This window comes from Trachypithecus francoisi, unplaced genomic scaffold, assembly GCF_009764315.1.
Source record: "Trachypithecus francoisi isolate TF-2019V2 unplaced genomic scaffold, Tfra_2.0 Lachesis_group11, whole genome shotgun sequence".
Classification (NCBI taxonomy): domain Eukaryota; kingdom Metazoa; phylum Chordata; class Mammalia; order Primates; family Cercopithecidae; genus Trachypithecus; species Trachypithecus francoisi.
This window is the reverse complement of record NW_022681456.1, coordinates 78,072,584-78,097,047: the sequence shown is the minus strand read 5'-3', so window position 1 is coordinate 78,097,047 and position 24,464 is coordinate 78,072,584. Positions and strand designations below refer to the sequence as shown.

The following is a 24,464-nucleotide window of genomic DNA, read 5'->3' as shown; positions in this document are numbered from 1 at the left end:
CTATTTTTAAGCCTCAGTTTTCATTCTTCTGACAAATGTGAGGACTAAATGTGAGGACTCATCCGATGTACAGCCCTGTACTAACTGGTTGGGAGGTCAAAAATTAGAAATAATGGTGTCTCTTTATGAGGAGCTTATAACTTAGTAGATGAACATACATATACATGTGAAGCAACTACAGAATATACGATACATACTAGATTACATGGCAGTATGTGTTCAGAGTAATGTTGAAGGAAGGGTTCAGTCAACGGGGTCTTCCTGGAGGAGGTGTGTCTTGAATCAGTACTTGAAGGAAGTTATTGATGTAGAATGGTGGAGACATGGGAAGAAATTGGTTGTTTCAAGTATAGGGACTAAACTAGGAAAGTTTAAATGGCAGTGATTGGCCGGGCGCGGTGGCTCAAGCCTGTAATCCCAGCACTTTGGGAGGCCGAGACGGGTGGATCACGAGGTCAGGAGATCGAGACCATCCTGGCTAACACGGTGAAACCCCGTCTCTACTAAAAATACAAAAAACTAGCCAGGCGAGGTGGCGGGCGCCTGTAGTCCCAGCTACTCCGGAGGCTGAGGCAGGAGAATGGCGTAAACCCGGGAGGCGGAGCTTGCAGTGAGCTGAGATCCGGCCACTGCACTCCAGCCTGGGAGACAGAGCCAGACTCCGTCTCAAAAAAATAAATAAATAAATAAATAAATAAATAAATGGCAGTGATTAGTTAAACTAATTAAAAGGGGATAGCAAGCAAATTGGCTTGGCAGGCCTATTGGACCTTGGGGATTCTGTACCAGTCAACTTGGTTAAAGCAGAGTGATAAAGAGGTCACAGTTCAGTTATGTATCCCAGTTAATTTCTGCCTTTTAACCAACCAGATCCTTACTCCTCATTCAAAGCAGCTGTCTCATATGTATAAGCCCTTAGTCAGAGGGGGGTGGGGCTGGACACAAGAGTGGGATTATAAAGAGTAATTCTGTCCTTTAAGGTCATGTGCCCATCAGTCCAGGCATGGTGGCTCACGCCTGTAATCCCAGCACTTTGGAAGGCCAACATGGACATATTGCTTGAGTTCAGGAGTTCGAGACCAACCTGGGCAAGATGATGAAACTCTGTCTCTACCAAAAATGTGGTAGTGTGCTCCTGTGGTCGCAGCTATTTGGGAGGCTGAGGTGAGAGGATCACTTGAGCCTGGGAGGCAGAGGTTGCATGAGCCGAGATCACACCAGTGCACTCCAATCTGGGTGACAGAGTGAGACCTCCGTCTCAAAAATTAAATAGATAAATAATAAAACATATTCATTTGGTCAATAATTATTCTGAATTGGTAGTACTAACTGCTATGGAGGCAGAAGAGTTTATATAAAATGGGTTTTGGTGATCACCCAATGGCCCTTGCTTACTTGAAATCCAGAGAAGATGGGCTCAAACTTTTTTTTATGAGACAGAGTTTTGCTCTTGTTGCCCAGGCTGGAGTGCAATGGCACCGTCTAGGCTCACTGTAATCTCCACCTCTGGGGTTCAAGCAATTCTCCTACCTCAGCCTCCCAAGTAGCTGGGATTACAGGCATGTGCCACTAAGCCCGGCTAATTTTGTATTTTTAGTAGAGACGGGGTTTCCTCATGTTGGTCAAGGCTGGTCTTGAACTCCCAACCTCAGGTAACTCGACTGCTTGGCTTCCGAAAGTGCTGGAATTGCAGGTGTGAGCCACCTCGCCTTTTGTTTTTTCTCTTTTGTTTTTTTTTTTTGAGACAGAATCTCCATCTGTCACCCAGGTTGGAGTGCAGTGGTACAATCTCCACTCACTGCAACCTCTGCCTCCCGGGCTCAAGTGATTCTCTGCCACAGCCTCCCGAGTAGCTGGGACTATAGGTGCGCATCACCACACCTGGCTTTTTTTTTTTTTTTTTTTTTGTATTTTTTGTAGAAATGGGGTTTTGCCACATTGGCCAGGATGGTTTCGATCTCCTGACCTCATGATCCGCCCGCCTTGGCCTCCCAAAGTGCTGGGATTACAGGCCTGAGCTACCGCGCCAGGCCCAAGAACCACCCTCTTTCTAGACCAGATGTCTGTTCCACATTAATTAGACCAGCATTGCAACACAGTCTTTTTTTTTTTCTTTTTCTTGAGACAGTGTCTCACTCCCATCACACAAACTGGAGTGCAGTGGTGCAATCATGGCTCACTGCAGCCTCAACCTCCTGGGCCCAGGTGATCCAACTGAGACTCCCAAGTGGCTGGGATTACAGGCATGTACCACCATGCCTGGCTAATTTTTTTTGTATTTTTTGTAGAGACAAGGTTTCGCCATATTGCCCAGACTGGCCTCAAACTCCTGGGCTCAGGTGATCCACCCACCTTTGCCTCCCAAAGTGCTGGGATTACAGGTATGAGCCACCATGCCTGGCTGCAACACAGTCTTATTTACTTTATCCCCTGCCCCTCCGCATAACCACCACACACAACACTTCTCAGGGAAAGCTTTCCTGAAAGTGGAGAGCTTGGCTGAAGATTTAGCAAGCAAGCAGAGGAAAGGTTTGTACTGTAATAGCATGAATTTCTTGAAATTCCACAGCAGGCACCACCATTCTTTTGCACCCACCTAATTCTAGTCTCTCTTTTGTTTTTGGAGAGACAAGGGTCTCTATGTTGCCCAGGCTGGTCTTGAACTCCTGGCCTCAAGTGATCCTCCCACCGCAGCCTCCCGAAGTGCTGGGATTACAGGCATGAGCCACTGCACCTAGCCCAATCTCTTTCTAATTGTTGATTTCTTTCTTCCTCTCCTTTTTTCTTTTATTCACCTGACTTTTATCAAGAGCATTTTTTCTCTTTCTTTTCTCTTCCCCTTCCCTTCCCACCCCTTCCCTTCCCTCCCCTCCCCTCCCCTCCCCTTCCCTTCCCTCCCCTTCCCTTCCTTCCCCTTCCCTTCCCTCCCCTCCCCTCCCCTTCCCTCTTTCTTTCTCTCTCTCTTTCTCTTTTTCTTTCTTTCTTTCTTTCATGGAGTCTTGCTCTGTTGCTCAGGCTGGAGTGCAGTGGCACAATCTCAGCTCACTCCAACTTCCGCCTCCTGGGTTCAAGCAGTTCTCCTGCCCAACCTCCCGAGTAGCTGGGATTAGAAGCGCTCGCCACCATGCTTGGCTAATTTTTGTATTTTTAGTAGAGATAAGGTCTCACTATGTTGACCAGGCTGGTCTCGAATTCCTGACCTCAAGTGATCTGCCCGCCTCAGCCTCCCAAAGTGCTGGGATTACAGGAGTGAGCCACCGTGCTCAGCCAAGAGTATTTTTTTTTCTTCTTGAATCATGAAAAGCAGTATAGTGATATTTACTTGCCTGGGTTTCTGTCCATGAGGTCTCACTCTTCATCAAATGCACACTTTTCAGACAAAGATGGTTCTCTATCCTAAGAATATCTGGTTCTTCCTACCTCACTTCTTTTTTTTTTTTTTTTTTTTTGAGACGGAGTCTCGCTCTGTCACCCGGGCTGGAGTGCAGTGGCCAGATCTCAGCTCACTGCAAGCTCCGCCTCCCGGGTTCCCGCCATTCTCCTGCCTCAGCCTCCCGAATAGCTGGGACTACAGGCGCCGCCACCTCGCCCGGATAGTTTTTTGTATTTTTAGTAGAGACGGGGTTTCACCGTGTTAGCCAGGGTGGTCTCGATCTCCTGACCTCGTGATCCGCCCGTCTCGGCCTCCCAAAGTGCTGGGATTACAGGCTTGAGCCACCGCGCCTGGCCCTACCTCACTTCTTTCTATAAATATTAAAGGTAAAAACCATGCAGCCTTAGCTCAGAGCTTGGAATGTTAATCTCCTTTCCCAAAAATGTAGAACACAGCACTAACCACTTGTGGACGCTACAAAGATGAACAGTGCTTCTAACTATAAACAAGGCCGAATATGATAAAGACTCTGTGATGGTTAATACTGAGTGTCAACTTGATTGGTTTGAAGGATGCAAAGTGTTGTTCCTGGGTGTCTGTGACAGTGTTGCCAAAGGAGATTAACATTTAAGTCAGTGGACTGGAAGAAGCTGACCCAGTCTCAATGGTGGGCATTATCCAAGCCGCTGCCAGTGACGCTAGAAAAGGTAGCCAGGGCTGGGCACCATGGCTCACACCTGTAATCCCAGCACTTTGGGAAGTTGAGGCGGGTGGATCACCTGAGGTCAGGAGTTCAAGACCAGCCTGGCCAACATGGCGAAACCCCATCTCTACTAAAAATACAAAAATTAGCTGGGCATGGCGGCGCATGCCTGTAATCCCAGGTACTGGGGCGGGGGCGAGGCGGGGGTAGGTGGTGAGGCACGAGGATCGCTTGAACCTGGGAGGTGGAGGTTGCAGTGAGCCGTGATCGTCCCACTGCACTCCAGCCTGGGCAAAAGAGCGAGACTCCGTCTCAAATAAATAAATAAATAAATAAATAAATAAACAAATAAAAGTAAAAATAGGGGGAAGAAGCTGACTTGCTGACTCTTCCGGCCTTCATCTTTCTCCCATGCCGGATGCTTCCTGCCCTCGAACATCAGACTCCAAGTTCTTCAGCTTTTGGACTCTTGGACTTACACCAGTGGTTTGCCAGGGGCTCTCAGGGCTTTGGCCACAGACTGAAGGCTGCACTGCCGGCTTCCCTGCTTTTGAGGTTTTAGGACTTGGACTGATCCACCACTGCCTTCCTTGGTCCTCAACTTGCAGACGGCCTAATGTGAGACTTTACCTTGTGATCCTGAGGCAATTCTCCTTAATAAACTCCCTTTCATATATACATTTATCCTATTCATTCTGCCCCCCTAGAGAACCTAAGGCTCTAAGAGCAGCGTTCAGAGGATCTACAGATATCTGCTGTAGACACGCCCACGAAGTCGCCTCTGTGCCTACGTATCGGGTCCTGTGACCACAAACGACCTCAGTCCCCTGAACCATCTTTGCACTTCTCAAACGCACACCCCAGCGCCCTTTCTTGCCAGAGGTATGAACTACATCTCCCGACAGGCGGCGTTGTCGCCTTCCTTCCTTCCTCTCCCAGTCCCGAGCCATGGCAACAGCGTGACGTGGGGGTACCGAGAGCTGCGGGAGCAGTGATCCCGGCTTCAGTTCTAGCCTACCCGGCAGCCTACACGGGAGCAAGGCGAGAGGTGCTGCCGCCTCCCGTCGTCCCTGCGCTCGGAGGCCCCCAACCAGCCCAGCGGCTGCCTCTTGCTGCTCCTCCTTTGGAGTGAGGAGGGCGCAGAGGTGTCAGAACTTAGAGGGCCGGGCAGGGTCGCGCGCATGGCCTGGACGGGCTCGCGGCGGGTCCCGGCTGGGACGTGCGCAGCAGCCGAGCGCTGCTGCCGGCTCTCCCTCCGCCCGGGCACGCGCCCGGCCCCGCCCCCAGGCCCTCTGCCGCCGCCGTCGCGACCAATGAGGTGAGAGGGAGGCGCGGGCGATCGCGGCTGAGGGCAGCGGGTCGCTGCGGACCCCGGGGTTCCGCGGTGGAGGGGTGCTATACTGGGATGCAGGCGCAGCGGGGACTGGCAGCAATCATGCCCTGGGAGCTAACGTAGAGCTTTGGAGAATGCTTTTGCAAGTTGTACGAGAAGGGAAGTTCTCGGGGTGAGTGTCCAACCGTCTTCTTGGCCCTCGCGGGCGCCCTGGGGTCCCCGGGGACAGTGATGCTTCCTTAGAGTCTTAGCTTTCAGCAGTAGCGTAGGCCCAGTCAAAAGCAACTAGCACTTCCCACACACCCCGCTTTTTCTCATCCCCCCCCCCCGACCCCGCTCCCAGCCCTGTCCTTAGCTGCCCTCGACCTTTTGCACTCGTGACTCCCTGGCCAAAGAGAGCCTAGAGGGCTGCAGCAGGTGCTGGGGGGAAAGCTTGTCTGGACGACCTTCGTCTGGGATGCACTATTCTTCCCCTTCACCTAGAAATGATAGAGGATTACAAAGAACTATAAGGTTGGCTCCTCTTTCCTTTGGTCTTAGGTTTCTGACCTCCTGCAGCCTCCTCTTGCCTCGGGCTGCCCAGATCTTGGCGGTTGAGGCTGGCTTACCGTGGAGCCGTTCCTTTATGGGATTTGCTGCCCCCTTCACCAACAAGCGAAAGGCTTATTCGGAGCGTAGAATCATGGGGTAAGCATTCTCTGCCCTGCATCCTTCCATTTCCCCTTTCCCTCCAAATAACCATGTCCAGGCAAGAATGTCAGGGTATCACCAGTGGGCAAGATTCATCTCTAGCCATCCCCCTTCCCAGCTACAATACTGACCCTCAATCCTCCCCTGCCACCCTCCCGACCTTAATTTCTCCCTTCTTGGTTGCTGTGCATGTGCTTAAGTGAAATGAGACTAGGGTTGGACTATACTTTAAGACAACAGGGCGTAGCTGGGTGCGGTGGCTCACATCTGTAATCCCAGCACTTTGGGAGGCTGAGGTGGCTGATTGTTTGAGATCAGGAGTTCGAGACCAGCCTGGCCAACATGGTGAAACCCTGTCTCCACTGAAAAAAAAACTATAAAAATCAGCCTGGCACGGTGGTGGGTGCCTGTAATCCCAGCTACTTGGGAGGCTGAGGCAGGAGAATCGCTTGAACCTGGGAGGCATAGGTTGCAGTGAGCTGAGATTGTACCACTGCACTCCAGCCTGGGTGACAGAGCAAGACTGTCTCAAAAAAACAAAACAAAAAACAGGGTGTTTTCTGGTGACCATTTAAGAACATTTTTTATGGGTACATAGTATGTGTAAATATTTGCAGCATAACCTTTTAAATATATTTTGAGCATAATAGCTAACTTATTGAGCACTTGCTACATGCTAGCAGCTTGACTTAGATATTTTACATAGATTTTTCTCATTTAATCCTCACAACAAACCTATAAATCAGGTGAGAAAATGGAGACACAGGTAATTTACCTAAGGCCACATGGTTAAAAAATTGTTAGAGTTGGGATCTGATCCTTGTGTGATCATCAGTAAAATTGACAGCCTCTCTGTTCTCCCTAGATGGTCCCTCTTAAAATCAAAATAATGAATGCAAAGCATTCTGTAAACTGCAAAATATAAGGTAACGATATCATAAGGATTTGCACATTTGCTTGTGGGAAGTTATTCATTCAGGCTTATTTGGGATCTCTAGTTCCTGAAGGTGCATGGTTAGTGGGCAAAGGAATGAATTAGGGGCCTACAGCAAGGAGGAACCTGACCCAGCTGGCAGCTCCTTGGCCTGTGATTCTTCTTCTCCTAGGTACTCAATGCAGGAGATGTATGAAGTGGTGTCCAATGTCCAGGAGTATCGTGAGTTTGTGCCCTGGTGTAAGAAGTCTCTAGTGGTATCCAGCCGTAAGGGTCACTTAAAGGCCCAGCTGGAGGTTGGCTTTCCACCTGTCATGGAACGTTACACCTCTGCAGTTTCCATGGTCAAACCTCACATGGTCAAGGTGAGGCCTGTATGAGAGGGATGGACTATATTTTTTCTTTTTAGCAGTTTCATATTAAAGTGCTATTTTGGCCTTCCTTGTGATGATTTTATCTCCATGTGTCAAGTATTTCCCTAATATCAGAAAGAAGGAAAATGGCTTTCCTTTATATTGTATCCTATACTTAGTAATGTTATGTAACTACCTGATTATCCTATTCTAGGCTGTTTGTACTGATGGCAAGCTCTTCAACCACTTAGAGACGATTTGGCGATTCAGCCCTGGCATTCCTGCCTATCCTCGAACCTGCACTGTGGACTTTTCGGTGAGTCAGAAGGTTGTGTAGCAGAGGACTGGGTATGGGGAAGGGCTGGGGTACTGTGACAGGGTTATTTATTTATCTGAGATGGAGTCATGCTCTGTCGCCCAGGCTGGAGTGCAATGGCGTGATCTCAGCTCACTGCCACCTCCACCTCCCGGGTTCAAGCGATTTTACTGCCTCAGCCTCCCAAGTAGCTGGGACTACAGGCGCCTGCCACCAAGCCTAACTAATTTTTGTATTTTTAATAGAGACAGGGTTTCACCATTTTGGCCAGGCTGCTCTCGAACTCCTGGCCTCAGGTGATCTGTCCGACTTGGCCTCCCAAAGTGCTGGGATTACAGGCGTGAGCCACCGCACCGACCTGACAGGGTTATTTTTTTAAGTATAGCTAGCATTTCCCAAGTCAGTTAGTTTCCACAGGTCTGAGCTTGTGTCAGACTTGTATTCTGTGCTCAGTCCCAAGTTAGGGCTCTTCAGGGGATCCAATGAACTAGATGGAGAGGGGGAGAAAAGGCACTGAGGAACAGTACCCCCCTTGCATTTGGCCAGGGACTATCCAACATTGTCTGGAAGTTTCTGACTGTCTCTTACCCGTTCCCAGATTTCCTTTGAATTTCGTTCTCTGCTGCACTCCCAGCTGGCCACCATGTTTTTTGATGAGGTTGTCAAACAGAATGTTGCTGCCTTTGAGCGTCGGGCAGCCACCAAGTTTGGTCCAGAAACAGCCATCCCCCGTGAACTGATGTTCCATGAGGTGCACCAGACTTGAGGCAAGGGATTGCTCCCTGACCTCCTTTCTACCCCACTTCCCTTCGCAATTCTCTTATTTATTTGGTTTGGCTCCTGCTCCAATTTGAAAGGAGTCTGTGTTCGTAATACTGTTTCTCCTCTCAATTCCCCAGAAATTGGGTTCTATGCTGGCTGGAAATGTTAGGGGAAAGAGAAGGCAAAGGATGTGGAAATGAGAGGTGCTTAGGAAAGGGTCAGGCCCATCGGAGGAGCACCATATGCCTGCAGCCTTTTCACTACGAATTAGAATAAGGACTATGTGGTTGTCTCTGGGCCTTATCAAGACACCTTAGTGTCTGACCAGGGGAAGATAGTAACTTTTCTAAGGATTGAATAAATTGAGCTTTTCTTCTGGCACAGAGGTACTGATTGGTAAGTAACTTTTACCCTGCCTGAGATTCCTCAGGAGAAAAGGCAATCTGCCTCCAGCCTGAGATACATAAAGCCTCATTTTAAGACTATAAGTCCATGCTGCCTGGCTACTAGAGAGCAAGGGGCTTTCTTACCACCAGTGCCAAGGAGAAAAGTACTGAACGGAAACGGAGTTGTCTTTGTACTCGAGTTGTACTTTATTCTTCCACTTGGCCTGAGTTTTTATAAAATTTCAATAAATTGTGACAGTGTGAATTTGGCTTTATTATATTGTTTCTTGGGGCAATAATGTAGATATAATAGAGTAGAAGGAAGTTATGGCTTCTTTTCCTGGGGGAGTGAAGGTGTAAGAAGGCCTCTTGGACACAGTGTCCCTGCTAACTATAGTAGCACATTCTACAAGCCAGGACCTAGTACCCACCCCCTTGCCTATTTATAGACTTTTTCAGAAGGTCAGTTGCAGCACGGATCTCAGAATCATCTGGTCTCGGACCTCCCATATATGTGATGCCCTCAGGACCACCTCTTGTTATTTTTGGGACCTCCTTCAGGGAAGCTGTAAAGAACAGGCACACCAAGAAGTACCAGAGCCCTCCAGTGGCTCTGGTCCTGCGGTAGCAGCACTAGCCCATTCGTCCATGGTACAGTTTGTTCCTTTCTCAGTGGGCTAGACCAGTTCTTGGATTAGTCACATAAGCAAGTGAGAGTCTCAGCTATAGCCCTTGAGTATGTTACCTTAAACAAAATTAGCAAGGTTAGGGGCTAAACATCAAGGACTTCCTAACCTTGAGGAAGGACAGAAATCTCCTTTGGAAATCTCTCAGGGAGGCTTTCCTCTGGTTAAGGTAAAAGAAAGTCAAACCTGCCTAAAGATAAATGGATACAGATTACTTTACTTATAACTCACTAAGTTCAGGATCTTGCTAGCTAGATTCTTTACCTCATAATAAAGATTCTTCCAGGCCTTATTTAATAGTAGGCTCAAGCATTGTTAATAAAAACATTTATTTTGCATTTTATACAGAACAACCTGAAGTCTGCATCATGACTTGACAGTTACCCAGGGGTTTACAGTGTGTCCAACTCAACAGTGTGGTTCTGGGACTGGGTATCCACACAAACACAGGCAGGAGTTTGGAGGAAAGATGGGGGCACAGCAGGAGTGTATCTCAATCCTTTCTCAAAGAAGAGGAAGTAGAGCATTCTGAGTTGCTGAAAACCTGTGCAAATGGGGCTTCTAAAACAAACATTGTACTGTGAGCTCTCAGGGAAAGGGAGGAAAAGGATGTTGATAAATAAGGAGGCATTTTCTTGAGGCAGGGGACGAGGAGGGAGGTTTACTATTTTTAATGCCCTCAGCCCCAGTACCTGATAATCAGAGGAGACCATGTCCAATCTTGAATCAATTCTCTGTTCAAAAAGAGGTGCTAATACCCTAGGGACAAGACCCTGAAAATATCATGCTGGTCATTCCTGAGTCCCTATTCTATGCCCCACAGCATGTTAAAAGATGGGGGTTGGTGGCAGGTGGGGAGGTCAGAGGATAGTGGCTTGTATTCTATGGAAGTAAAAAACTTAGTTCACATTAAGCACTGATAAAACCCAATGACTGGGCCCACAGATCTGTTGAGAGGTCTCTAGCAGGGACCAAGAGGGGTGGTCCAGAACATCCTCAGCCTGAGGTGCAACAGGTGTACAAAGTCTGGGAGGAGGAGGTGAGTATTAAAGTAATGGGAAACAGAACACTCCCAGACCTTAATTGGATAGTTTTTAAAAAAGAAATCAAACATTGGGTACCAGTCACAACAAATGCCATGCCCTTATGGTCACTTGGTAGTACAAAAAAATTGCCAAATCATGTCCAGCTAACCAACAGGTCTTGCTAGAAAGTGTTTGTGTGCATGGGAGAGTGCCAAGGGACTTGGTACAGCTGACTATCCAACACGATTCCTATGGAAACAGAAGGGGCAGAATCCTGGTTTTCTGGCTTATTGAGGGCTTGGCAGAGAAGAAGCTAAAGCTCCAAAGTGACTGCAGGTTCTCTGCAACCGGCTTTGACCCATGGAAAAAGGAGCCAGATTCTCACTCTAGAGATAGTGAGGGGGCCAAACCTACTTGTACCACAGGCATTAGTCCTCGTCATCCTCCAGGACCACCCCTGTGATGGGCAACTCATACCAGGCAGGGGAAGGGAACTGATTAGGGAAGAAGGGATCATTTTTCATCTTTTAAAGTCTTAATTTATATTTTAACCTCAAACATATTATCAGTGCCTCAGATATAATTTAATCGTATGTCTTTAAAGGCCCCCTGAAACAAAAGTATACTTTTTATTTAGGCTTCCTCACTTTCTGGTAGTCACTTTCCCCCAGTCTCCAGTTTTACCCCGACTTAGAGTCCACAAACTTCATCAGACCCTCTGTACTCATGGACTTGGGCCTTTCTAGAGGGAAGCCTAAGGCTCGGCTCCAGATGAGCTGTGCCAGTACACCCAATGCTCGTGACACCCCAAACAGGACCGTGTAGTAATTCATCTCCGTCATGCCATAATACTGTAAGGTAGAAGAGAAAAAGGGTTTAAGGCAGAGGCAGAGGCAGTGGCAGTGGCATGTACAAGTCCTGGGTGACAGAAACCTTAAAAGCTCAATTTTCTGTTTTTCTCCAAGGACTTAGCCCAGTCAACCTTAAATAGAAATGACACTGAGAAAAGTATAGCAATTGGGATTCTGAAAACAGAGCAACCCCAACCCGCAACCCTGTCATAGTCAACTTTATCAAAACGCTCTGTGAAGGAAGTCCTTGCTCTGACTAGGAGTTAACTGACTTTGTGCATGGCAGATAACAATAGGGTTTGGTACAAATTAGAGGGAAAAGAGGGAAAGGAGGACTTACCTGGAGCAGCACCCCACTGTGAGCATCTACATTGGGCCAAGGATTCTTGGCTTTACCCTGCTCTAAGAGGACATTGGGCACAATCTTGTATAGCTGAGCAACCAACTTAAACATGGGGTCATTAGGCAGGTGTTTCAGAGCAAACTCTCGCTGACAGGTATATCGTGGATCAGTCTTCCTCAGTACCGCATGGCCATAGCCTGGAACAACCTATAAAGAGTGGTGAAAAAAGATAGTATTCTCAGTAGAAATCCTTTTATTTTTTGAGACAGGATCTCACTCCTCTGTCACCCAGGCTGAAGTGCAATGGCATGATCACATCTCACAACAGCCTCGACCTCCCATGCTCAGGCAATCCTCCCACTTCGGCCTCCAGAGTAGCTGGGACCGCAGGTGCACACCAACACACCTGGCTTTTTTTGGTAAAGATGGGGTCTGGCTGGGTGCGGTGGCTCACACCTGTAATCCTAGCACTTTGGGAGGCCGAGGTGGGTGGATAACCTGAGGTTGGGAGTTCGAGACTAGCCTGACCAACTGACCAACTCGGAGAAACCCTGTCTCTACTAAAAATACAAAATTAGCTGGGCATGGTGGCGCATGCCTGTAATCCCAGCTACAAGAGGGTGAGGCAGGAGAATCGCTTGAACCCGAGAGGCAGAGGTTGCAGTGAGCCAAGGTTGTACCACTGCACTCTAGCCTGGACAACAAGAGCGAGACTCTGTCTTAAAAAAAAAAAAAAAAATAGGGTCTATGTTGCTCAGGCTGGTCTCAAACTCCTGGGCCCAAGCGATTCACCCACCCTGGACTCCCAAAGTGCTGAGATTATAAGTGTGAGCCACCACACTCGACCTATTTAAAATCTTTTTTTAGAGACAGGGTCTTGCTATGTTGTCCTGGCTGGAGTGTAGTGGCTATGCACAGGAGTGATCTTAGCACACTTCAGACCTGAACTCCTGGCCTCAAGCAATCCTCTTGCCTCGGCCTCCCAAGTAGGTGGGACTACCGGTGCATGCCATTGTGCCCAACTAGAAATTCTGTTCTAAATTCTTCAAGGTAGATAAATGAAAAAAAAAAAAAAATCTCTAATTTAGGGACCTCTTTCATTCTTTTCTTCTTAATTCTTCCAAATTGCACAACTTGGGTCTTGGTTTCTTTCCTAGTCGTTAAGCATCTCTGCTTACCCGTCCCGAGTTGAGTGTGTTCCAGATATAGTCTCGTAACTTCTCATCTGACACATCTTTGCCAACTTCCTTCTGCAGCTGTGTTAGCCAGACAAGCACTTCCTAAGGGTAAGGTTTGGGAAAAAAGGGCATGTTAATACATATGCCAGGAGACAATGCCAAGATCAGAAACAAAGCATGGGGTAAGGAAAACATATAGCAGGAAAATAAAAAAGAATAGTCTTACCTGATTTGCCAGTCCATGGAGAGGCCCTGCCAGCCCGTTCATGGCTGCTGCAAAGGACAGGTAAGGGTCTGAAAGGGCACTGCCCACCAAGTGGCTGGTATGGGCACTTACATTGCCACCCTCATGGTCACTGTGGGGAAGTAAGAAGGGAGAGCCAAGGGGAGAAAGAAGGGGCAGATTATGGAAACCTTGCTGTTCTCTTATTTGCCACTTACTAGCCTAGTTATGGGCTCATGGCAGCCTACAGCCAGTCAGTTACACCTAAGCTCTTGTAAAAGACATCCTAATCTTGGCCAGGTGCGGTGGTCCACGCCTATAATCCTAGCACTTTGGGAAGCCGAGGTGGGCGGATCAAGAGTTCAAGAGATCAAGACCATCCTGGCCAACATGGTGAAACCCCGTCTCTGCTAAAAATACAAAAATTAGCTGGGCATCATGGCACACACCTGTAGTCCCAGCTATTTGGGAGGCTGAGGCAGAAGAATCACTTGAACCTGGAGGTGGAGGCTGCAGTGAGCCAAGATTGCGCCACTGCACTCCAACCTGGCGACAGAGCAAGATTCCACCTCAAAAACAACAACAACAACAACAACAACAACATCCTAATCTCATTACCAGCTTTTGTTCACTCATCCAGAGCTGGAGAGGTTACTGGCTGATGATGCCTGTATGCTCTGCTCCATGATTCCAACCTAGGTGTAATAGCAATGGCCCGAAGAGGGAGCTCCTGGAAAGCCGAAGGACTATCTAATGTGAGCAGCTAGTACCTTTTCCCAGCCAGAAGCACCATCTTGTTCTTAGCATAGTTATGGTAATTTCTTTAGGCCTCCTGACCTTCCTTACTAGACCCTTTTCTTGCCTTGTATCATCCTTTATACCACATTTCTGTCTTCTTGCTGCCTATCATCTGTTCTCAGAAGATGAGAACATAAAAGAGCTTTTAAAAAAATTTCCCAATGGAGGCTCCTAGCGGCTGTGGTTGCTGGGTCTAGCTTACCTGTGGATGGTGAGGTACAGGCGCATGAGCTCAGTGAACTGAGAATCAGTATAGCCTAACATGTTGGTGAAATTGTGGGACCAGTCCAGATTAGAGTCAATGGCCCCAATACCGCTGCCTTCTCTGTAGAGATTTCGGTAGATCTTTGCTGCAATACAAGGTAGCTTTGCGATTAGATCCATAGAGTCTTCATAAATCAACTGACAGAAGAGGAGCAAGATGGAGAAAAAAAAAGGAATTATCAGCAAAGAAGAATTAGACAGGGATATTGTCTGTCCTCCAAGAATTGGGGCTATTTGGGGTGATGGTCAGTTATATGATGGGTTGTTATATATTGATGTCTGAAAGTAGAGAATAATCATAACCATTTAATTGAATAACTATTATGACCCAGGCACTAAGTGATTTGTAACACTATCTAATGTACACTAAAACATTATTCCCAATGCTTACTACTACAAAGTATATAATGACTGCCATTTTAAAGATGAGCAAACTAAGGCTCCTAGTATTAGGTTAAATGCCAAAGTCAGGTTTGAACTCTGATATGGTTTTTTGAGATGGAGTTTCACTCTTGTTGCCTGGGCTGGAGTGCAATGGCGCAATCTTAGCTCACTGCAACCTCCACCTCCCAAGTTCAAGTGATTCTCCTGCCTCAGCCTCCCGAGTAGCTGGGATTACAGGCATGTGCCACCACGCCCAGCTAATTTTGTATTTTTAGTAGAGATGGGGTTTCTCCATGTTGGTTAGGCTAGTCTAGAAACTCCCGAACTCAGGTGATCTGCCTCCCTTGGCCTCCCAAAGTGCTCGGATTACAGGTGTGAGCCACCATGCCTGGCCCTCTGATATGTTTAATCATGATCTTTTTCACTACACCATGACTTTACATTCACTATGTTAAGACACTAGGTTTTATAGCCAGGCATGGCGGCTCACACCTATAATGCCAGCACTTTGGAAGCCTGAGGCTCGCAGATCACTTAAGGTCAGGAGTTCAAGACCAGCCTGGCCAACATGGTGAAACCCTGTCTCTTCTAAAAATACAAAATATGAGCCAGGCATGGTGCAGGCAGGCACCTATAATCCCAGCTACTCCAGAGGCTGAGGGAGGAGAATTGCTTGAACCTGGGAGGTGGAGGTTGCAGTGAGCCGAGATCGCGCCACTGTACTTCAGCCTGGACCACAGAGCAAGACTGTCTCAAAAAAAAAAAAAAAAAAAAAAAAAAAGGCCAGGCATCGTGGCTCACGCCTGTAATCCCAGCACTTTAGGAGGCCAAGGCGGGCAGAGTACAAGGTCAGGAGATCGAGACCATCCTGGCTAACACGGTGAAACCCCATCTCTACTAAAAATACAAAAAATTAGCCGGGTGTGTTGGCAGGTGCCTGTAGTCCCAGCTACTCGGGAGGCTGAGGCAGGAGAATGGCCTGAACCCGGGAGGTGGAGCTTGCAGTGAGCAGAGATTGTGCCACTGCACTCCAGCCTGGGCGACAGAGTGAGACTCCATCTCAAAAGAAACAAAACAAAACAAAAAAACCACTAGGTTTTAATAATGAATTCTACATTCCATCTTTCAAAGAAAATTCACTGTATGTGCCAAGGATCAAACAGTGATATTCAATTGTTATTTAATAACAAAGGCTTCCTTTTATTTTTTTTGGAGATGGAGTCTTGCTCTATCGCCCACGCTGGAGTGCAGTGGTGTGATCCTGGCTCACCACAACCTCCGCTTGGCAGGTTCAAGCGATTCTCCTGCCTCAGCCTCCTGAGTAGCTGGGATTACAGGATGTGCCACCCTGCCCGGCTTAATTTTGCATTTTTAGTAGAGGGGGGTTTCACCATGTTGGTCAGGCTAGTCTCACACTCCTGACCTCAGGTGATCCACCCGCCTTGGCCCCTCAAAGTTCTGGGATTACAGGCGCGAGCCACCGTGCCCGGCCGAGGTTTCCATTCTTTAAGCACTTACTATGCAACAGGTACTGTGCTAGTTATATTATTTGCAGTATTACTTTTTCTGTTCTTACAATAATCCTGTAAGGTAACATATACCTCTTTTTATAGACGAGAAAATTGGGGCTTAGCTAAGTTATCTTGTACAAGGTCACCCATGTAGCCAAGAAGCATTACCTAGCTTACATTATTAACTCACGTCACTTTTAGTTTTTGAGATGGAGTCTTGCCCTGTTGCCCAGGCTGGAGTCCAATGGCACGATATCAGCTCACTGCAACCTTCGCCTCCTGGGTTCAAGCAATTCTTGTGCCTTGGGCTTCTGAGTAGCTGGGATTATAGGTGTGCGCCACCATGCCTGGCTAATTTTTTGTATCTTTAGTAGAGATGGGGTTTCACCATATTGGTGAGGCTGGTCTCGATCTCCTGACCTCAGGTGATCCACCGCACCCGGCCCATGCCACTTTTTAAAAAGTTGATAAACAGGCCAAGCACGGTGGCTCACGCCTGTAATCCCAGAACTTTGGGAGGCTGAGGCGTGTGGATCACGAGGTCAACAGATCAAGACCATCCTGGCCAACAAGGCAAAACCCTGTGTCTACTAAAAATACAAAAATTAGCTGGGCGTGGTGGCGTGCACCTGTAGTCCTAGCTAATCAGGAGGCCAAGGCAGGAAAATTGCTTGAACCCAGGAGGCGGAAGTTGCAGTGTGCCGAGGTCATGCCACTGCACTGCAGCCTGAGCGACAGAGTGAGACGCTGTCTCAAAAAAAAAAAAAAGAGGTTGGTAAATAAAAAGCATATATTTTTGGTTTATTATGAGACAAAGTCTTTTTTTTTTTTTTTTTTTTTTTTTGAGACGGAGTCTCGCTCTGTCACCCAGGCTGGAGTGCTGTGGCCGGATCTCAGCTCACTGCAAGCTCCGCCTCCCGGGTTCACGCCATTCTCCTGCCTCAGCCTCCCGAGTAGCTGGGATTACAGGCGCCGCCACCTCGCCCAGCTAGTTTTTTGTAGTTTTTAGTAGAGACGGGGTTTCACCATGTTAGCCAGGACGGTCTCGATCTCCTGACCTCGTGATCTGCCCGTCTTGGCCTCCCAAAGTGCTGGGATTACAGGGTTGAGCCACCGCGCCCGGCCGAGACAAAGTCTTTTGAGGCAGAGTCTCGCTCTGTCACCCAGGATGGAGTGCAGTGGTGCTATGTTGGCTCACTGCAACCTCTGCCTCCCAGGTTCAAGTGATTCTCCCACCTCAGCTTCCCGAGTAGTTGGGATTACAGGTGTGCACCACCACGCCCAGCTAATTTTTGTATTTTTTTTTTTTTTGAGACGGAGTCTCGCTCTGTCGCCCAGGCTGGAGTGCAGTGGCCGGATCTCAGCTCACTGCAAGCTCCGCCTCCCGGGTTTACACCATTCTCTCGCCTCAGCCTCCCGAGTAGCTGGGACTACAGGCGCCCGCCATCTCGCCCGGCTAATTTTTTGTATTTTTTTAGTAGAGACGGGGTTTCACCGTGTTAGCCAGGATGGTCTCGATCTCCTGACCTCGTGATCCGCCCGTCTCGGCCTCCCAAAGTGCTGGGATTACAGGCTTGAGCCACCGCGCCCGGCCCTAATTTTTGTATTTTTTTGTAGAGATGGGATTTCGCCATGTTGGACAGACTGGTCTTGAACTCCTGACCTCAAGTGATCTGCCTGCCTTGGTCTCCCAAAGCGCTGGAATTACAAGCATGAGTCCCCACGCCTGGCCTACTAGCAAAAGTTGATCTGTCCGCTACTTCAAAAATTTGATTAAATTCAACAGCTTAAGGTTACTTCACAATTAAACAGCTGGTTGCATCAGAGCAATCAATCTCCTTGTTCTGAGTGACCTTAAGTCAATTAGAGGCCTAGAAGCTAAACTTTTTCAACTCAAGAGATTACACTGTTCATCTAGAGTTAATGGAAATTATTATAGAAGAAATGTTCTGTGCAGAAGATCATCCTCTTAAGGTATATGTAAAAAAACTCCTTAAAAGCTCAAGAAGGCTGGGCGCCGTGGCTCACTCCTATAATCCCAGCACTTTGGGAGGCTGAGGCAGGCAGATCACAAGGTCAGGAGTATCTCAACATAGATGAGGCCATATGCCTCATGCCTGGCCAACATAGTGAAACATAGTGAAACTCAGTCTCTACTAAAAATACAAAAATTAGGCCGGGCGCGGTGGCTCATGCCTGTAATCCCAGCACTTTAGGAGGTCAAGGTGGGTGGATCACAAAGTCAGGAGTTCAAGACCATCTTGGCTAACACAGTGAAACCCCGACTCTTCTAAAAATACAAAAAATTAGCCGGGCATGGTGACAGGCGCCTGTAGTCCCAGCTACTCGAGAGTCTGAGCAGAAGAATCACTTGAACCTGGGAGGCGGAGCTTGCAGTGAGCAGAGATCGCGCCACTGCACTCCAGCCTGGGTGACAGGGCGAGACTCCATCTCAGAAAAAAAAAAAAAAAACCCATAAAAAGTAGCCAGGCGTGGTGGTGCACCCCTGTAGTCCCAGCTACTGGGGAGGCTGAGGCTGAAGAATTGCTTGAACCCAGAAGGCAGAGGTTGTAGTGAGCTGAGATTGCGCCACTGCACTCCAGCCTGGGCAACAGAGTGAGATTCCATCTCAAAAAAAAAAAAAAAGGGCCGGGCATGGTGGCTCACACCTGTAATCCCACATCCCAGCACTTTGGGAAGAGGTGGGTGAATCACCTGAGTTCAGGAGTTCTAGACCCGCGTAGCCAACATGGTGAAACCCTGTCTCTATTAAAAACACAAAAATTAGCCAGGAGTGGGGGTGTGCACCTGTAATGCCAGCCAGGCATGGTGGCCATGTGCCTGTAAGTCCTTGTTATTTGGGAGGCTGAGGCAGGAGGATCACTTGAGTCCAGGAGTTCGAGGTTACAGTGAGCTATGATCATGCCACTGCATCCTGGCCTGGGTGATTAGAGAGAGACCTATTTCTAAAAAAATAAAAATAAAAACGGCCAGGCGGCCGGGCGCGGTGGCTCAAGCCTGTAATCCCAGCACTTTGGGAGGCCGAGATGCGCGGATCACGAGGTCAGGAGATCGAGACCATCCTGGCTAACACTGTGAAACCCCGTCTCTACTAAAAAATACAAAAAACTAGCCGGGCGAGGTGGCGGCGCCTGTAGTCCCAGCTACCTGGGAGGCTGAGGCAGGAGAATGGCGTGAACCCGGGAGGCGCAGCTTGCAGTGAGCTGAGATCCAGCCACTGCACTCCAGCCCGGGCGACAGAGTGAGACTCCGTCTCAAAAAAAAAAAAAAACGGCCAGGCGCGGTGGCTCATGTGCCATTTCACTCCAGCCTGGGTGACAGAGCAAGACTCCATCTCAAAAAAATAAAATAAATAAATAAATAAATATAAAGAAAAAGAAAATGAAAAGCAAAATATTAAGATTATATGACCTTTTGTACCTGCTAATGTGTGCAGGTACAAATATACACATTCATACCACCTAAAGCATTTATAAACAAGCCTTTATGCTAAATGCTTTAGGTGGTATGAATGTGTATATTTTGCATCATTCTGATACCAACTCCCTAATGCCAACCAAGTTAATATCAATTTTAAATGCTGTTTTCCTCAACTGCAAATACAATTCTCTATACACAGTTGGTGCCGAATTAATATTGACCAACCAAATGAACTCTCGATTTGCCAAGGACCCAAGTGGGTTGCATCAGAGTAGTGGATCATGCTCTTCTGTGTCTTGCACCACAGTGAACTCTTTTTTTTTTTTGAGACGGAGTCTCGCTCTGTCGCCCGGGCTGGAGTGCAGTGGCCGGATCTCAGCTCACTGCAAGCTCCGCCTCCTGGGTTTACCGCCATTCTCCTGCCTCAGCCTCCGAGTAGCTGGGACTACAGGCGCCCGCCACCTCGCCCGGCTAGTTTTTTGTATTTTTTAGTAGAGACGGGGTTTCACAGTGTTAGCCAGGATGGTCTCGATCTCCTGACCTCGTGATCCGCCCACCTCGGCCTCCCAAAGTGCTGGGATTACAGGCTTGAGCCACCGCACCCGGCCCACAGTGAACTCTTTAGGGCTATCTTGGTGGCTGGCACCTCCTGGCCAAAAAGCATTTAATGTACCTGCTTTGTAAAAAGAAAATTTTCTGTTCCTATACTACCTATCTCCAAATAAGAAGCAAAAGAAAATGGTACATCCTCCTGTAAACCTAGCCAGATCATTTGTACTTTTACCTAGTGTTTGTGAGTTTGTGGGCTCCTAGAAGAGAATGGAAGGAATTATGTACTATGCATTGGGATAAGAAACAATCTTTCCACACCCCAACCAGAGTTTTAAACTGTTGACACTTCATTTTCAGAGAATAAAGCTCATTTGTTTCTGGATCTGGAGCCTATTCCAGGGATACTAACCACTCTCCCACCCCTGATGGATATCTTAGGTTGGCTAGCCGAGAACATGACTGATTGGCATTAGTCCTCCTAGACTCCAGAGTTGGAAGTAATTGCTGTTCTCCCAACTTGTAAGATTTCTCAAAGTTTTCCGTATTTGAAGAAGATGGGGAGGGAAAGTGACCCTCTGGCGCTAGTATTGAGACTGCTCTGTGAAACCTTCCTCAGGGACCCTGCAGTTAAGTCATGTCCTTTTCTTTTCTTGTTTTTTTCCTTTTTTATGTACAGACGGGATCTCGCTATGTTGCCCAGGCTGATCTCAAACTCCTGGCCTTAAGCAATCCTCCCACCTCAGCCTCATGAGTCACTGGGATTATAGGTGTGAGCCACCTACCTCGGTCTCTTTTCTGTTTCAACAGCCCTGTGTTCATACCTCTGTTACAGCAAGACTATGGAATTTTTCTTTAGATGGAGTCTCACTCTGTCACCCAGGCTGAAGTACAGTGGTGCAATCTCGGCTCATTGAAACCTCTACCTCCCAGGTTCAAGTGATTCTTCTGCCTCAGCCTCCTGAGTAGCTGGGATTACAGGTGCCCGCCATCACGCCCAGCTAATTTTTGTATTTTTAGTAGAGATGGGGATTCACCATATTGGCCAAACTGGCCTTGAACTTCTGACCTCGTGATCCGCCCGCCTTGGCCTCCCAAAATGGGATTATAGGCATGAGCCATTGCGCCCGGCTGACTATGGAATTTTATTAATTTCTTTTTTTACACATATGTCAGACTAACCAAACAAACAGTCTTGGTGATAGAAACCATATTCTACTTAGCTTTGTAATTCCAACAAGTGACAAAAAACAAGCCTCCAGTGAAAATTCGTTAAGTTAGTTTCTAATTAACTCAGAGGTAATTTTTCTAAAGATTCTATATTTTTTTTCCTTCCCTTCATACTCAAGTCCTTTGACTCCCCATCACACACGGATCACCCCACCCACAATTCCTACCTCCCAGTACTTGGTTCGGCTGATACCCTCTGCATATGCTCGGGCAAAGTTACTTTCACTGTTGAGGGCTGTAACGGCTGCACTGAGCTGAGACATGGGGTGTAGATTGGTGGGAAAGTTGTCCAGCATGGTGACCACATGGGAAGGCAGAGCTGCCCTCTTTGCCCACTCTTTTGAGAGCCAAGATACCTGTGGAAAAAGAGAGTGCTCAGAACACCAGAAAGGACAAGGAAGGAGAAAAATAAAAAAGGACAGCAACATCTGAGTAAAAAAAACCCAAGAGAGTTGAATCCAATCCATTTACATAGCAGAACTCTGCTCTGATGTCTTCCCCTCACTATGCATCTCTATAAATGCTGCATCAGCATTAAGTGTCTGAGATTAGAGAAAGGCAATGAAGAAGGGGAATGAAAAGAGCTAATAACAACCTTCTGCTTTACCTGTTCCTCTGTTGGGATCTGTCCAGTTACCAGTAGCCAAAATAAGCCCTCAGGCAGGGGTTCTTCCCCACCCTTAGCCTTGGGTAGCAGTTTCTGGCATTCAGGGATACTAAAGCCTCGGAAACGGATGCCCTTGAAAGAAGAGAATACAACTCAAGTTTATAGCCTGGAAGTCACACAACTGACTGGTCTTACTTATTAGGCCTTACAACAAGTTAGAACAGAACTTTTTTGTAGACACGGGGTCTTGCTATGTTCAGACTGGTCCCGATCTTCTGACCTCAAGCAATTCTCCACCTTGGCCTCCCACAGTGCTAGGATTACAGAGGCAAGCCACCATGCCTAGCCGAGAATTTTTTCTTCCCCCCGAGATGGAGTCTTGCACTGTTACCCAGGCTGGAGTGCAGTGGCGCGATCTCGGCTCACTGCAAACTCCACCTCCTGGGTTCACACCATTCTCCTGCCTCAGCCTCCTGAGTAGCTGGGACTACAGGCGCCTGCCACCACGCTCGGCTAATTTTTTGTATTTTTAGTAGAGACAGGGTTTCACCGTGTTAGCCAGGACGGTCTTGACCTCCTGACCACATGATCTGCCCACCCCAGCCTCTCAAAGTGCTGGGATTACAGGCGTGAGCCCCCGCACCCGGCCCAGAACAGAGCTTTTAAAGCTTAAATCTTCACATAACTTACCTCTGGTTTTGTACTTTTATTTTTATTAGTTGATATATTTAAAAGGTAAACTTGTTCTTCAATTATTCCATACATATGTCTTCTCTACCATCCAATATATGAAGCTAGGTGCTCTGTTTTGTGCTTACCCTTATTGGTCCAATCCATGGTTTGCATATTTGCACAAACTCAATGATTATTAGTAATTGATATGAAGATGTCTTACCTCATCAGGATCAAGAACTGATGTTTCATAGACCAATCCCTTCATGCCTCTCATGCCACCATACATCTAGAGGATGAAGAAAAAAGGAAAAAAAAAAAAAAGAAAAAAAGAGGCTGTGGCTAGCAATCAGAATGATTCAGGCTAGAACTTGTTAGAGCTTCATGGGATCTGGGAGAGAAAATTTATTCTTTGACTTGTAAGACTTCATTTGGTGAGAAATATCTGAGGAGTCAGCTTACTAAAGAATTAAACTTTGTGGCCAGGCACAGTGGCTGACACCTGTAATCCCAGCACTTTAGGAAGCTGAGGCAGGTGGATCACCTGAGGTCAGGAGTTTGAGACCAGCCTGGCCAACATGGTGAAACCACATCTCTACTAAAAATAAAAAATTAGCAGGCATGGTGGTATGTGCCTGTAATCCCAGCTACTTGGAAGGCTGAGGCAGGAGAATCGCTTGAACCCAGGAGGCAGAAGTTGCAGTGAGCCAAGATCACACCATTGCACTTCAGCCTGGGTGACAAGAGCAAACCTCTATCTCAAAACAAAAAAAAAAAAGAGAAAAAAAAAAAAGAAACTTTGTGGCCAGGTGCAGTGGGGCTCATGCTTGTAATCCCAGAACTTTGGGAGGCTGAGGAGGAGGGAGGATCACTAGAGCCTCTCACAGAGTCTCACTGTCACTTAGGCTGGAGTGCAGTGGCGCAATCACGGCTTATTGCAGCCTTGACTTGCAGGCTCAGGTGATCCACCCACTTCAGCCTCCTGAGTAGCTGGGATTACAGGAACGTGCCACCATGTCCGGCTAATTTTTTGTATTTTTTTTTTTTTTTAAGAAACGGGGTTTAGGCCGGGCACAGTGGCTCACGTCTGTAATCCCGGCACTTTGGGAGGCTGAGGTGGGCAGATCACGAGGTCAGGATATCGAGACCATCCTGGCCAACATGGTGAAACCCCATCTCTACTAAAGATACAACAACTAGCTGGGTGTTTGTGTTGTGTGCCTGTCATCTCAGCTACTCGGGAGGCTGAGGCAGGAGAATCGCTTGAACCCGGAAGGCAGAGGTTGTAGTCAGCCAAGATCATGCCACTGCACTCCAGCCTGGTGACACAGTGAGATTCCGTCTCAAAAAAATTAGAAATAAAAAAAATAAATAAAACAAAAAAAGAAATGGGGTTTTGCCAGCCATGTTGCCCAAGCTGATCTTTTTTTGTTTTTCCCCCCGATGGAGTCTCACTCTGTTGTCCAGGCTGGAGTGCAATGGCGCAATCTTGGCTCACTACAACCTCTGCATCCTGGGTTTAAGCAATTTTCCTGCCTCAGGCTCCTGAGTAGTTGGGATTACAGTTGCCTGCCACTACGCCCAGCTTATTTTTATATTTTCAGTAGAGACAGAGTTTCACCATGTTGGCCAGGCTGCTCTTGAACTCCTGACCTCAGGTGAGCCGCCCACCTCGGCCTCCTAAAGTGCTGGGATTACAGGCAAGAGCCACTGTGCACCAGGCCTGGAAATGAAATTTTTTAAGTTGAGAAATCACTATCTTTCTTTTTTTTTTGTTTTGGAGATAGGGTCTCCCTCTGTTGCCCAGGCTATAGTACAGTGGCATAATCATGGCTCACTGCAGCCCTGAACT

At 47.6% G+C, this 24,464-nt stretch overlaps 2 protein-coding genes across 4 annotated transcripts in view; one reads left to right on the top strand and one right to left on the bottom strand.

Annotated features, from left to right (window-relative positions):
• The first annotated feature begins 4,296 nt into the window (after nt 1–4,296).
• COQ10A (coenzyme Q10A) lies at nt 4,297–9,115 on the top strand. 2 transcript variants are annotated; one of them, XM_033221684.1, is made up of 5 exons: nt 4,297–5,394; nt 5,950–6,096; nt 7,206–7,398; nt 7,601–7,702; nt 8,301–9,115. In XM_033221684.1, the coding sequence occupies exons 1-5, from the start codon at nt 5,258–5,260 to the stop codon at nt 8,466–8,468; spliced, it is 747 nt and encodes a 248-aa protein (XP_033077575.1). In that variant the 5' UTR covers nt 4,297–5,257; the 3' UTR covers nt 8,469–9,115. The 2 variants fall into 2 exon arrangements, with proteins under 2 accessions (XP_033077575.1, XP_033077576.1); XM_033221685.1 differs by lacking the exon at nt 4,297–5,394 and adding an exon at nt 5,401–5,581.
• A 731-nt stretch (nt 9,116–9,846) lies between these two features.
• Nucleotides 9,847–24,464, bottom strand: part of CS (citrate synthase) — a 31,531-nt gene continuing 16,913 nt past the window's right edge. For both annotated transcript variants that reach the window (XM_033221683.1, XM_033221682.1), the window contains 8 exons: nt 22,836–22,901; nt 21,941–22,072; nt 21,501–21,689; nt 14,157–14,356; nt 13,160–13,289; nt 12,934–13,035; nt 11,753–11,962; nt 9,847–11,412 (listed from right to left, as the gene is read on the bottom strand). In XM_033221683.1, the coding sequence (XP_033077574.1) occupies nt 11,242–11,412; nt 11,753–11,962; nt 12,934–13,035; nt 13,160–13,289; nt 14,157–14,356; nt 21,501–21,689; nt 21,941–22,072; nt 22,836–22,901 (1,200 nt within the window). In that variant the 3' untranslated portion in view covers nt 9,847–11,241. The remainder of the gene's footprint in view (nt 11,413–11,752; nt 11,963–12,933; nt 13,036–13,159; nt 13,290–14,156; nt 14,357–21,500; nt 21,690–21,940; nt 22,073–22,835; nt 22,902–24,464) is intronic.

What these genes read in the sequence shown, in the direction of transcription:
- COQ10A (XM_033221684.1), top strand. Translation starts at nt 5,258, where the DNA reads ATGGCCTGGACGGGCTCGCGGCGGGTCCCGGCTGGGACGTGCGCAGCA. An exon ending in CCGCCGTCGCGACCAATGAG is followed by an intron (nt 5,395 to 5,949) that starts GTGAGAGGGAGG and finishes CTTTGGTCTTAG; the next exon opens with GTTTCTGACCTCCTGCAGCC. An exon ending in TCGGAGCGTAGAATCATGGG is followed by an intron (nt 6,097 to 7,205) that starts GTAAGCATTCTC and finishes TTCTTCTCCTAG; the next exon opens with GTACTCAATGCAGGAGATGT.